The following is a 13,368-nucleotide window of genomic DNA, read 5'->3' as shown; positions in this document are numbered from 1 at the left end:
ATAGTAGGTATGATCAGGATGAAGCTGTTACAGACGATGAATGGATTTGTATTTAATGGATATTATATTTTATAGATCCGTGCTGTTGGACAGTCCTACAAGAGAAATCTCTATAGAAATATGAATGCCCCAGGGGGCCTTTCTCCATCTCATGCCTCTCTAATCCACACACACACACACACAGCTCAGTGAGGCTAAAACCAGCCTGTGTTCCTCTGTGTAACAGAGTGTGAGCTGCAGGAAGGAAGTGGGCCGGTGGTCTCTCTCTCTCGCTCGCTCTCTCTCTCTCTCTCTCTCTCTCTCTCTCTCTCTGTGTGATAAAAGCAGAGCAGTAGGAAGAAAGAGGAAGAGAGAAATAGCCGGGGGTTTGGGGGGGGGTTTAAGGCTGAACTTTAACCACACAGAGCTGAGGGAATATTTTAAGCCTCGTTACAGGGCGAAGGAAGTGTCAGACGAGGAACTGACTGGTGTGTAGTTTTAATTTTTACTGATGCTTTTTTTTTGCAGGCCACTGATATTATTGAATGCACTTATGTTTAACCTTAAGATGTACAGGAAACCATCCTTACACCAAGCCAACTTTAAAGCAGCGTTGTGTAACGTTTGGAGACCCCTCTGGTGGAAATGTGTAAGTACATGAGATTTTGGCCCACGTCTCTGAGTGAAAGCGGAGGAACTTGATGATTGCCGTCGTCGTATCTTCATCGGTGTAACGCTGATACTCTGTTTGAGAGCCTCTCGGCTCTTCACGTATTTATCCCACTCAATCAGAGCCGCTTGTTTGGCATTCATTGTAAAGGTTTGCGCAGTGACACTCAGCAGCTCACACACAGGGCTGTGGCAGTAACTGCAGTATTGTAATCCCTCGCTATCCTACTCCAGGTGACTGTCTGTGTGGTGTGTTCTCCCTGTGTCTGTGTGGGTTTCCTCCGGGTGACTGACTGTGAGGAGTGTGGTGTGTTCTCTCTGTGTCTGTGTGGGTTTCCTCCGAGTGACTGACTGTGAGGAGTGTGGTGTGTTCTCCCTGTGTCTGCGTGGGTTTCCTCCAGGCGACTGTCTGTGAGGAGTGTGGTGTGTTCTCCCTGTGTCTGCGTGGGTTTCCTCCGGGTGACTGTCTGTGAGGAGTGTGGTGTGTTCTCCTTGTGTCTGCGTGGGTTTCCTCCGGGTGACTGTCTGTGTGGTGTGTTCTCCCTGTGTCTGCGTGGGTTTCCTCCGGGTGACTGTCTGTGAGGAGTGTGGTGTGTTCTCCTTGTGTCTGCGTGGGTTTCCTCCGGGTGACTGTCTGTGTGGAGTGTGGTGTGTTCTCCCTGTGTCTGCGTGGGTTTCCTCCAGGTGACTGTCTGTGAGAAGTGTGGTGTGTTCTCTCTGTGTCTGTGTGGGTTTCCTCCGGGTGACTGACTGTGAGGAGTGTGGTGTGTTCTCCCTGTGTCTGTGTGGGTTTCCTCCAGGCGACTGTCTGTGAGGAGTGTGGTGTGTTCTCCCTGTGTCCGCGTGGGTTTCATCCGGGTGACTGTCTGTGTGGAGTGTGGTGTGTTCTCTCTGTGTCTGTGTGGGTTTCCTTCAGTGACTGTCTGTGAGGAGTGTGGTGTGTTCTCCCTGTGTCTGCGTTGGTTTCCTCCGGGTGACTGTCTGTGTGGAGTGTGGTGTGTTCTCTCTGTGTCTGTGTGGGTTTCCTCCAGGTGACTGTCTGTGAGGAGTGTGGTGTGTTCTCCCTGTGTCTGCGTTGGTTTCCTCCGGGTGACTGTCTGTGTGGAGTGTGGTGTGTTCTCTCTGTGTCTGTGTGGGTTTCCTCCAGGTGACTGTCTGTGAGGAGTGTGGTGTGTTCTCCCTGTGTCTACGTGGGTTTCCTCCGGGTGACTGTCTGTGTGGAGTGTGGTGTGTTCTCTCTGTGTCTGTGTGGGTTTCCTCCGGGTGACTGTCTGTGAGGAGTGTGGTGTGTTCTCTCTGTGTCTGTGTGGGTTTCCTCCGGGTGACTGTCTGTGAGGAGTGTGGTGTGTTCTCCCTGTGTCTGCGTGGGTTTCCTCCGGGTGACTGTCTGTGTGTAGTGTGGTGTGTTCTCTCTGTGTCTGTGTGGGTTTCCTCCGGGTGACTGTCTGTGAGGAGTGCGGTGTGTTCTCTCTGTGTCTGTGTGGGTTTCCTCCGGGTGACTGTCTGTGAGGAGTGTGGTGTGTTCTCTCTGTGTCTGTGTGGGCTTCCTCTGGGTGACTGTCTGTGAGGAGTGTGGTGTGTTCTCCCTGTGTCTGCGTGGGTTTCCTCCGGGTGACTGTCTGTGAGGAGTGTGGTGTGTTCTCTCTGTGTCTGTGTGGGTTTCCTCCGGGTGACTGTCTGTGAGGAGTGTGGTGTGTTCTCCCTGTGTCTGCGTGGGTTTCCTCCGGGTGACTGTCTGTGAGGAGTGTGGTGTGTTCTCCCTGTGTCTGCGTGGGTTTCCTCTGGGTGACTGTCTGTGAGGAGTGTGGTGTGTTCTCTCTGTGTCTGCGTGGGTTTCCTCCGGGTGACTGTCTGTGAGGAGTGTGGTGTGTTCTCTCTGTGTCTGTGTGGGTTTCCTCCGGGTGACTGTCTGTGAGGAGTGTGGTGTGTTCTCCCTGTGTCTGCGTGGGTTTCCTCCGGGTGACTGTCTGTGAGGAGTGTGGTGTGTTCTCCCTGTGTCTGCGTGGGTTTCCTCCGGGTGACTGTCTGTGAGGAGTGTGGTGTGTTCTCCCTGTGTCTGCGTGGGTTTCCTCCGAGCTGCCGAATGGCCAAGTGTCAGTCTTCTTTTATAAAATTTAAACTATGGCAGCAAACCTAGTCACAAAACCAAATGCTTTGTCAGTTTGGGAGCTTTTAAGATGAGACAAAATTCAACACCCGTGCTAGAAAAGTCACTCTGAAACAGCGAAATACGGCAAATTTGAGATCTCATCTAGCTACCTATCGTCCAGCTCTCGAAGCACAACTGCCTCCACCAGTGTCGAGTCCTGGAGCAGCCTCAAAACAAACAGCTCAGGCCAGCACCTGCCGACAATTAGGAACATAGCACCAGGATCTGAATAAATGTAGCACTTTGAAGTGGTGATATCGCATATTGCAGCGTTGAACCCTGGGTAAATCAGCACATTGATTTAGTCCGTGAACTTCCCTCTTGACTCTGTTAACTTGCTTCCTTCAGTCGCACAACGCAGCTGTAAGTGTAAATGTGAACTGAAACTCTAACTCTAAAGATCTGATTTGTATAAACAAAGGTCATAATGCTTCCAAACAGGAGATGCCAGAGTAACTGCATCACGCTCCTCATGCGCTCCTCAGACCGGAGCAGAGGGTGGATGAGTTTGGTGTCCTCCTGCTGGGTGTAATGTGGAGAATAGTCATTGCTCTGTCATTGCTACTCCGGGCTCTGCACTGCACTATGTGACTGTTGGAGGAGGGTGCATTGCTGGTAAAGGGTTTATGACATCACACGTCTGAGGAACCGTTCCTGTCAGCTTGCTGAAGATGAAAGGTGAAGGGGGTGCAGGGTAGAGGAGTGCTGTATTGGTAGAGCGTCGAATACTGAATGGAGGAGGTGTGGAGTTACAGATTAACAGCGTTTTAAGGCGGTAGGGCTTTTGTTTCAGGAAAATAAATTGATCATTTTGATAACGTGAATGATTACATAAGAGCCACAGAGAGTGTGTGTGTGAGAGATTGTTAATGTTTGAATACTGAGACCTACTCACACAATACACACATGGCCTCTGTCCAGTCAACAGCAGGTGTTTACAACAAGCTAAATCTCTCTCTCTCTTGCTCTCACTCTCTTTCTTTCTCTCTCTCTCTCTCTCTCTCTCTCTCTCTCTCTCTCTCATTCTTTCCCTCTCACTTTCTCTCTCTCTTTCTCTCTCTCTCTTTCTCTCTCTCTCATTCTCTCTCTCTCTCTCCTCTCATTCTCTCTCACTTTCTTTCTCTCTCTTTCTCTCCCTCTCACTTTCTCTCTCTCTCTCATTCTCTCTCTCTCCTCTCATTCTCTCTCTTTCTCTCTCTTTCTCTCATTTTATTTTTCTATCTTTCATTCATTCTCTTTCCCTTTTTCTCTCTCTCTCCCTCTCACTTTCTCTTTCTTTCTCTCTTTCTCTCATTTTATTTTTCTATCTTTCATTCATTCTCTTTCTCTTTTTCTCTCCTTTCTCTCACTCTCTGTTTTTCTCTCATTCTCTCTCTTTCTCTCATTTTATTTTTCTATCTTTCATTCATTCTCTTTCTCTTTTTCTCTCATTTTCTCTCTTTCTTTCTCTCTCTCTCTCTCTCTCATTCTCTTTCTCTCTCTCTTTCTCTTTTTCTCTCCTCTTTCTCTCATTTTCTCTCTTTCTTTCTCTTTCTTTCTCTCTCTCTCATTCTGTCTCTCACTTTCTCGTTCTCTCTCTTTCTCTCATTTTATTTTTCTTTCATTCATTCTCTTTCTCTTTTTCTCTCCTCTCTCTCTCTTTTTCTCTCATTCTCTCTCTCTCTCTCTCTCTCTCTCTGGTACATTCCTGAAAGCGAGATTTCTCATTTTAACCAGATAAAATAATCCCAACTCAAGGCTGTCCGATAGAGAAAGAGCTGAGGCTTAAGTCACCTGTCCTCACAGAGAAGTGCTGCTTTCTGAAATACCCCAAGGAAGGAAAACTGTATGTCACAGGCTTTATCAGATGTTCACTGATTTTATTTTTATTTTCTTTAATGAATCATAACAGAGTAACTGAATCAGATGACTCAGTGGTGAATCAAGAGCCGTAACTAAACCGAATCTTTTAAGCGGTGACCTGAACTCCTCTTCTTGTCTCTTCTTTTTCTTCGCAGGTCGTTGACTGCTGGGACCCGGGACTCCAGAATGGACAGTGTGTCTTCCTTGGCCCCGCCCACATCCCGCGTGTAGAGGAACCTGTGCAGTCAGCATGTCCTCACACCCGCAGTCGGTGCCTCAGAGCCGCAGAGCTGTGGACGCTCGCAACCTTCCCAACCCTGGCAGCCTGCCGCTGCAGCTCACCCGCGCGCACACGGTACACACACACACACACACACGGAGCTATTAGCTGTGCACTGCTGCGACCCTCTGTGAACGGACGGGTCACTGGAGGTCAGCTCAGGTTACAGACCGATAAGCTGACCCTATGATGTGAGACGTTGGACACTGTCCTGTTTGTTTCTGTGCCGTGCGCAGGCCTGTTTCCGTAGCCTCGCGGTGTGTTGTGTGTAGTTTTAGGACTGATCTTTACTGTAAGGCTTACTCCTTCATGAGAGGAAGCATTCATGGCTGGCGCTCGGACAGTGTGCTTATTGTCTTCGCTGAGGGCGGCCTGGTCAGGAGGTTGATTCAGGGACATGAGCAGCTTTGTGTTTCTGTTGTTTGTGTCCTGTGCTGGATGCACAGATGGGGGACTGTAGCCGAGATGATGCAGGCCTGCTTCACTCGCCCCCGTGTGTTTGCTCCTACTGTACGGCTGCGGGTGTCAGTACCGGCGCCGCCAGCGTTTGGGGAGTTTTTGTTTGATGCCACAATACTAACAACATTAGACAATATATAGTGTATACTGTAGAATACTCCACTATTGGCGCGCACACACAGGACCACAACAGAGCACACTGTCCACTCTGTGAGACACTCCTTCCTCGTGGGTCCACCTTGTAGATGTAGAGTCAGAGACAGTGTGTGTCGCTCGTCCTCTAGTCCTTCGTCAGTGACACAGGACGCTTTTGGCTGGATGTTTTTAGCCGGTGGACTGTTCTCAGTCCAGACACTGAGGGTTTTAAAAACTCCAGCAGCTACTGCTGTGTCTGATCCACTCTACACCAGAACAACACACACTAACACACCACCACCACGTCAGTGTCACTGCAGCGCTGAGAATGATCCACCACCACATCACACCTGCTCTGAGTGTTGAAGAACAGGGGTAACAGAGGGGTAATAAAGTGCCCCTCTATGGTCAGTGGAGGTGAGGGAATGGACAGCACTAATAAAGGCACGAGGAGAAGCAGTGACCACAGAAGGAAATATCTGGAGCCTTGTACATTTCGCTTATTGCACTTACAAGCATTTTAGCTTCTCAACAAAAACAAGGGGGGAAAAAAAGATAATCTGGCAGTGAATGTTGGAGCAGATGCACTCACTGCTCTCGCGTTTTGGCCCTGTGCTGCGCGAGTGTAAGCCTGTGTTACATTATCTCTGTGTGGTCTTGTGTGCTTGGCAGGACGTTGGCATGGTGGACTTCCACCCGCGAGACTACACCTCCCACCTGCCCCACGCTGCCCTGGCCCAGCCGCACCGGCGCAGACCCTCACTGCTGTCAGAGTTCCAGCCAGGAAGCGAGAGGTAGGATCCACACACACACACACACACACACACACACAGAGTCATGGTCATGTGATAAGCCAATTGCTCTCCCCCTTTCTTTTCATCAACGTCTCGTTTTGTCCTATGTTTTCTGACTTAGACATCACACAGACTCTTGTTTCACAGTGTGTGCGTTGGTGGGCTCCAGAGCTACACATTAACGTGAACATGCACTGAACGAGGGATTTAAATTATTATTATTGTCCATTATATGTCCTCGGATGTAGGATCGTTTTGCTTCCCTTTGCGCAGTGCCTCACTGCTGCACCTTCACTGCCTCACATTTAGAGTGACATGTCTTTTTAGAGCATATCGCATGTTGTGATAAGTGTTACGCAAGAGCCTCTCGCTCTCTCCGGCTCTGAGCCTTCCCCCATTTAATTCAGGAGACAGAGATACACGCTGAGACTCAGAAGAGTTAAACTGGGCGGGGTTTCCAACCTCTGCACAGAGAAACGCCTCAAAGTGGGGGGGGGGGGGGGGGGGGGGGTCATGGGAGACATTGACCTTGCTTTATGGAACTGTTTATGCATTTATGGGTTAAATATTTTAAGATATCTCTACATTTCTAGTGTTTCCACATATTAACGTAATGTGGTTTAATAAAACCTCTGATTTTGCTCACAATACCAAAAGGATCAAACAACACAGCACATTCCTTACCCTGTCTAAGGAGCCATGGTCAGAATGGACGATTTCAGCGCCTTTTGACAATGAGCACCTGTGCGCAGGGCGCACAAGCCGAGAGACGCTCAGAACGGCACGTTCCTTTAAATGATAATGAGCCGCTCACTGTTCACCCCGCCCCCGAGCGCACAGCAGTGAGGAGCGCTGGTTTTTAGCTGTTTTCGCTCTGTTCTCTTCCTTCTCTGTTCTCATTTTCTCTATTTTTTTTCCTCATTGTCTGTTTTGTTTAGATCAAACCTAGCTTTGCGTTCTCACGGAAATGTGTGTCCAGAGCTGTGATTGGACAGACTCAGGCAGGGCAGGTTGCTATCTATGTAAGATGTAGGACATATAAAACCGGGTGCTCTTGTTTCGCAGTTTGTGTTGCAAGGAGCTTTAGATCTTCCAGTTAATGTGCTAATGTGCTCTAAAATTGATTTTTTCCCCCCATTATATGTCCTGTTAATATTTTGACTAATTTTAGCTTTAAAGAAGGAGTGGTGTATATTTATTGTTTTTAAAGGTCAAATATGTTAAATATATATTTTACAATTATCCACATACATTTTAGACTCATCAATCAATCCATTCATTATCTGTAACCCTTATCCAGTTCAGGGTCGCGGTGGGTCCAGGGCCTACCTGGAATCATTGGGCGCAAGGCAGGAATACACCCTGGAGGGGGCGCCAGTCCTTCACAGGGCAACACACACACATTCACTCACACACACACACCTATGGACACTTTTTTGAGTGTGTAAGTTCCACCTACCAACGTGTGTTTTTGGACTGTGGGAGGAAACCCACGCAGACACAGGGAGAACACACCACACTCCTCACAGACAGTCACCCGGAGGAAACCCACGCAGACACAGAGTGAACACACCACACTCCTCACAGACAGTCGCCCGGAGGAAACTCACACGGACACAGGGAGAACACACCACACTCCTCACAGACACTCGCCCGGAGGAAACCCACGCAGACACAGGGAGAACACACCACACTCCTCACAGACACTCGCCCGGAGGAAACCCACGCAGACACAGGGAGAACACACCACACTCCTCACAGACACTCGCCCGGAGGAAACCCACGCAGACACAGGGAGAACACACCACACTCCTCACAGACACTCGCCCGGAGGAAACCCACGCAGACACAGGGAGAACACACCACACTCCTCACAGACACTCGCCCGGAGGAAACCCACGCAGACACAGGGAGAACACACCACACTCCTCACAGACACTCGCCCGGAGGAAACCCACGCAGACACAGGGAGAACACACCACACTCCTCACAGACACTCGCCCGGAGGAAACCCACGCAGACACAGGGAGAACACACCACACTCCTCACAGACACTCGCCCGGAGGAAACCCACGCAGACACAGGGAGAACACACCACACTCCTCACAGACACTCGCCCGGAGGAAACCCACGCAGACACAGGGAGAACACACCACACTCCTCACAGACACTCGCCCGGAGGAAACCCACGCAGACACAGGGAGAACACACCACACTCCTCACAGACACTCGCCCGGAGGAAACCCACGCAGACACAGGGAGAACACACCACACTCCTCACAGACACTCGCCCGGAGGAAACCCACGCAGACACAGGGAGAACACACCACACTCCTCACAGACACTCGCCCGGAGGAAACCCACGCAGACACAGGGAGAACACACCACACTCCTCACAGACACTCGCCCGGAGGAAACCCACGCAGACACAGGGAGAACACACCACACTCCTCACAGACACTCGCCCGGAGGAAACCCACGCAGACACAGGGAGAACACACCACACTCCTCACAGACACTCGCCCGGAGGAAACCCACGCAGACACAGGGAGAACACACCACACTCCACACAGACAGTCGCCCGGAGGAAACCCACGCAGACACAGGGAGAACACACCACACTCCTCACAGACAGTCGCCCGGAGGAAACCCACGCAGACACAGGGAGAACACACCACACTCCTCACAGACACTCGCCCGGAGGAAACCCACGCAGACACAGGGAGAACACACCACACTCCTCACAGACACTCGCCCGGAGGAAACCCACGCAGACACAGGGAGAACACACCACACTCCTCACAGACACTCGCCCGGAGGAAACCCACGCAGACACAGGGAGAACACACCACACTCCTCACAGACACTCGCCCGGAGGAAACCCACGCAGACACAGGGAGAACACACCACACTCCTCACAGACACTCGCCCGGAGGAAACCCACGCAGACACAGGGAGAACACACCACACTCCTCACAGACACTCGCCCGGAGGAAACCCACGCAGACACAGGGAGAACACACCACACTCCTCACAGACAGTCGCCCGGAGGAAACCCACGCAGACACAGGGAGAACACACCACACTCCTCACAGACAGTCGCCCGGAGGAAACCCACGCAGACACAGGGAGAACACACCACACTCCTCACAGACAGTCGCCCGGAGGAAACCCACGCAGACACAGGGAGAACACACCACACTCCTCACAGACAGTCGCCCGGAGGAAACCCACGCAGACACAGGGAGAACACACCACACTCCTCACAGACACTCGCCCGGAGGAAACCCACGGGGCTGTGACTGTGACACTAACCTGCTGCGCCACCGTGCCCCCCCATTTTTAGACTCATTTCCCATTTCATTTCTTTTTTTATTATTATTTTTCCTCCTCCCTTCTCCCTGTATTGACGTAAAGTCTTATAGGGAAATATTGGATGTGAATAAGGGCCGGACAATAATTCGACATCAATATAAATCGCAATATAATATTTTTCAATAACGATGTTTTTAAACACATTTTCAGTATTTCAGTACACATTATTTACAGCATCTGTCACTGACTGACGGGGTGCTGTCTTCAGTTAAAAATATTAATATTGACACAGCCAATAGGTTTCTGTTTGATGGTGATGTCATGTTTCTTCGTATTAATATTGGAAATATATTGTGATATAAATTTTGGCCGTATCGCCCAGCTCTAATGTGACATCTTTGGTATTTGGCTCATGTTCTTCATGTTCAGAGCAGCGTACACTTAGTCCTGCTATAGATGAAGATGTACATAGTGTGGACTCTTGTTTTGGAATGGCATAGCGTGGTAACCCAGGCGGGGAATCGAACCCCACCCTTGTGTATTAATTCCCCTTATTGTGCACCCAGCAGCTTTACAGAACTGTAGCAGAAGTGCCGTCAGCCTAATGACACGTGCACCAGTGCCTACTGTGACTTCAGCTGCTCGAGAGTTGCTCAGGCCTGTGCCAAGTTTCTCCTTCGATGACATACGGGTGAACGATACTGAATTAATATCACAGCTTCCGTGACCTTCAGCTTTGTTGTTGTTATTATTAGCTGTTTATTTTAAAGCGTGTAAAGTAGTGTAGTGTGGTTTTATGTGTTTTAAACATCAGAGCTGATTAACAGACTTGGAGTGTGTGTGTGTGTGTGTTGGCTCAGGGTTTCTCAGCAGGCAGTGCTGTAAGTGATGATACAGTAGGGTATCTAGCCTCAGGGACATATGTGAACAGGATTTGCCAGACAAGCTCACAGAGAGTTACACTACTGCCAGAGCCAAGTGTGTGTGTGTGTGTGTGTGTGTTTCTGATTCTCTTCTTAGCCTTAGTTCCCATCTTCCTATTCCTCCTTTAGAGTGGACTGAAATGCCCGAGCTAGCCAATCAGATTTTAGAGGTCAAACTGTTTATTTTATGTGATATATATGTGGTTTATTTTATTATTATTTAATAAAAATGCATTTTAAAAAGAGAGAGAGAGTCTGGGTGTGTAATGAGAGACAGATAAAAGCAGTATCAACAGGGGTGTGTTACTGAAATACAGGAAAAGGGTAAAAAGGAAGTAGAGAGAGAGAGAGAGAGAGAGAGAGAGAGAGAGAGGAGAGAGAGAGAGAGAGAGAGAGAGAGAGAGAGAGAGAGAGAGAGAGAGAGAGAGAGAGAGAGAGAGAGAGAGAGAGAGAGGAGAGAGAGGAGAGAGAGAGAGAGAGAGAGAGAGAGAACGAACTTGAACTCTATCTCTACGCTTGAGCTGGCCTCAATTCAGCACAGACCTGCTCAACCAACACCACGTCATGTAATCTCTCTCTCACACACACACACACAGGCTTACAGTTACACACCAGAGGGAGGGAGAGGAAGTATAGCTGGATGAAAGACATATTTTGATGATGTGATTATGTAAGTGACAAGCCTCTATGGAAATCAGAGGAGGCAGGGAAGTGTGTGTGTGCGTTTTGTAGCTGTTTTCACACACATTCTAGACTAAATATCCTCCCTTTGTAGTCAAACCACACTAATAATATATATTAGATACAGAGTCATTCTTTATTCACGGATTCTACGGTCTGTATTTGCTCTGAGTGCTACACCGGGTCCGCACTGCTGTAGGCTCTCACCATTTCACACTTCCCCCGTCTCCTTCCGGCTCTCGCTGCTGGAGCATTGTCCAGTGGACATGTGATGAACATGTACACACTTATTTCTCCTGTCACTGTCTGTAAACAATAACACGTCCATTGTATCAGGGACTGCCGATAATCCAGAGGGGGTTTCAAATGTAGAAGAGAATCGCCGGTAGCACGACTCGTTAGAACACCAGGACTGACCTTGAGCTGGAGAGACGGCTCTCTCTCCGCGGCTTCTCTGCTCCTGGAGATGGAGATCCATAAGACACAGCTGCGAATGTTCAAAAAGTGGCATTCATTAATTCCTTCATTGTCCGGAGCCTAGACAAGGCAGGAACACACCCTGAAGGGGGCGCCAGTCCTTCACAGGGCGACACATTCACTCACTTGAGGCATTCAGCTTTATTCAAACAGTGAACAAGTCTTATGAACGTATGACACGTGGCTGAAGGCGCGATTGGACCCAGAAATGGTGAAACGTGACGTGTGGCATCACATTTAAGAAGCAGATACCAACGATTTTGCCGATCACCCTCAGCTTGTAGAGAAGGTACATTTACTTCTGGTGTGTTCGGTTTTGGCGATGGTATCGTTCCAGTATCGGTATCGAGATATTTAGGCAGGTATCGTATCGAAAGTCATTATTTTGGTATCGTGACAACACTGTTCTGGACCCAGCCCCCCTTCTGATACTGAGGGACGAGTATATGTACGTCTTTAAAACCAGACGGAAACCACCAAGATATTCAGGGCCTTTGCTATTAATTTTCTAAAGAAATCAGCAGCCACACCTCCAAAAGAAATTGTACTATGTCACTTTTAGAGGAGTGTAGGAAACCACCGCAGCCCTCACTTCCCCTCCGCCTTGATTTCAGAACAGTGCAGTAAAAGTGAATTACCCTCCGCAGCTGTAGGGGGAGCCCAGGAGCAAAAACACCAAACCTAACCCAGTGTTCCTTTGCCCTGGCTGTACACTCGAGTATTTAGACTCGATTTGATCGGGTCGTGTGCAGTGTGACTTGCCCCAAACAAGCCGTGATCCCATCACTGACCTCACCTGTTTCCCCGGAAGTGAACCTGGTTCCCGACGGCCCCCGGCGCGATGTACAGGGTGACCCTGCGTCGACAGAAACGATGTCTGTATGGAGTTGTTTCACACGCCCTGTGAGCACCAGCGTCGCGTCCGCCGTAGGCAGATGATTCAGGAGTTTTTGGCCGAAACAGGACGGACGATTCAAACGTTGCCCCGCTCCGTTTTATTTCCCCTGTCAGTGTGAGGATGAACTCACTGTTTACATTGGGTAGCGCTGAGGAATGAGATGATTATTTTTCTTACAAATACTGGAGAGCTTTGTAATATCTCAGTATGTGTGGCTCATTAATCATGCTATCGGGTTTCAGAGCCGTGTGTGTGTGGGGCTGACTTTGACATAATTAGGTCAGGCAGTGTTATAAACGTCTGTGAACTTGAGCTGTGCTTAAGCCTTAGTAAACACAAGCACTCTCTCTCACTCTCTCAGATCCTCTCAGGTGGAGGTCTTAGACTTGGTCTATAGACACCGAGTGCATTTGAATGCAGGGAACGACACTGCTGTGGTGTTTAATCCTTGTGGTATTTTTTACAAAAGCAGGCCACGGACGTATCATTAAAACCCCAGGACTGTGTTCCTTTGTGGAAAAGGTGGACCCCTGGGAAGCTGTGGAAAGATACTCCCGCTGATGTCCTTGAAAAAGAGAAAGGCTGGAAGCTGCGCTAACGCCGTGTAGTCTCAGTAACCACGGCCTCTGCATCGCGTGCGGAGTTTACACGACTCCCGTATCTCACACATCAGCTGCACATGGTTTCCTCAGCTTACATAAACACCCTATACAGGTCACCCAAGCTCCGCTGCAGTATGTGGAGCCCGGTTAATATAAACACTGTCT

General features: G+C 49.3%; 1 protein-coding gene across 3 annotated transcripts in view; it reads left to right on the top strand.

The window, feature by feature from the left end:
• The first annotated feature begins 4,798 nt into the window (after positions 1-4,798).
• The window catches only part of ncor2 (nuclear receptor corepressor 2), a 69,947-nt gene continuing 61,377 nt past the window's right edge, over positions 4,799-13,368 (top strand). For all 3 annotated transcript variants that reach the window (XM_066644774.1, XM_066644775.1, XM_066644773.1), the window contains exons 1-2: positions 4,799-4,994; positions 6,186-6,307. In XM_066644774.1, coding sequence (XP_066500871.1) covers positions 4,890-4,994; positions 6,186-6,307 — 227 coding nt within the window. In that variant the 5' untranslated portion in view covers positions 4,799-4,889. The remainder of the gene's footprint in view (positions 4,995-6,185; positions 6,308-13,368) is intronic.

Source organism: Hoplias malabaricus, chromosome 14, assembly GCF_029633855.1.
Source record: "Hoplias malabaricus isolate fHopMal1 chromosome 14, fHopMal1.hap1, whole genome shotgun sequence".
Classification (NCBI taxonomy): domain Eukaryota; kingdom Metazoa; phylum Chordata; class Actinopteri; order Characiformes; family Erythrinidae; genus Hoplias; species Hoplias malabaricus.
The sequence above is the reverse complement of the archived record's forward strand: the minus strand, read 5'-3'. Positions and strand labels throughout refer to the sequence as shown.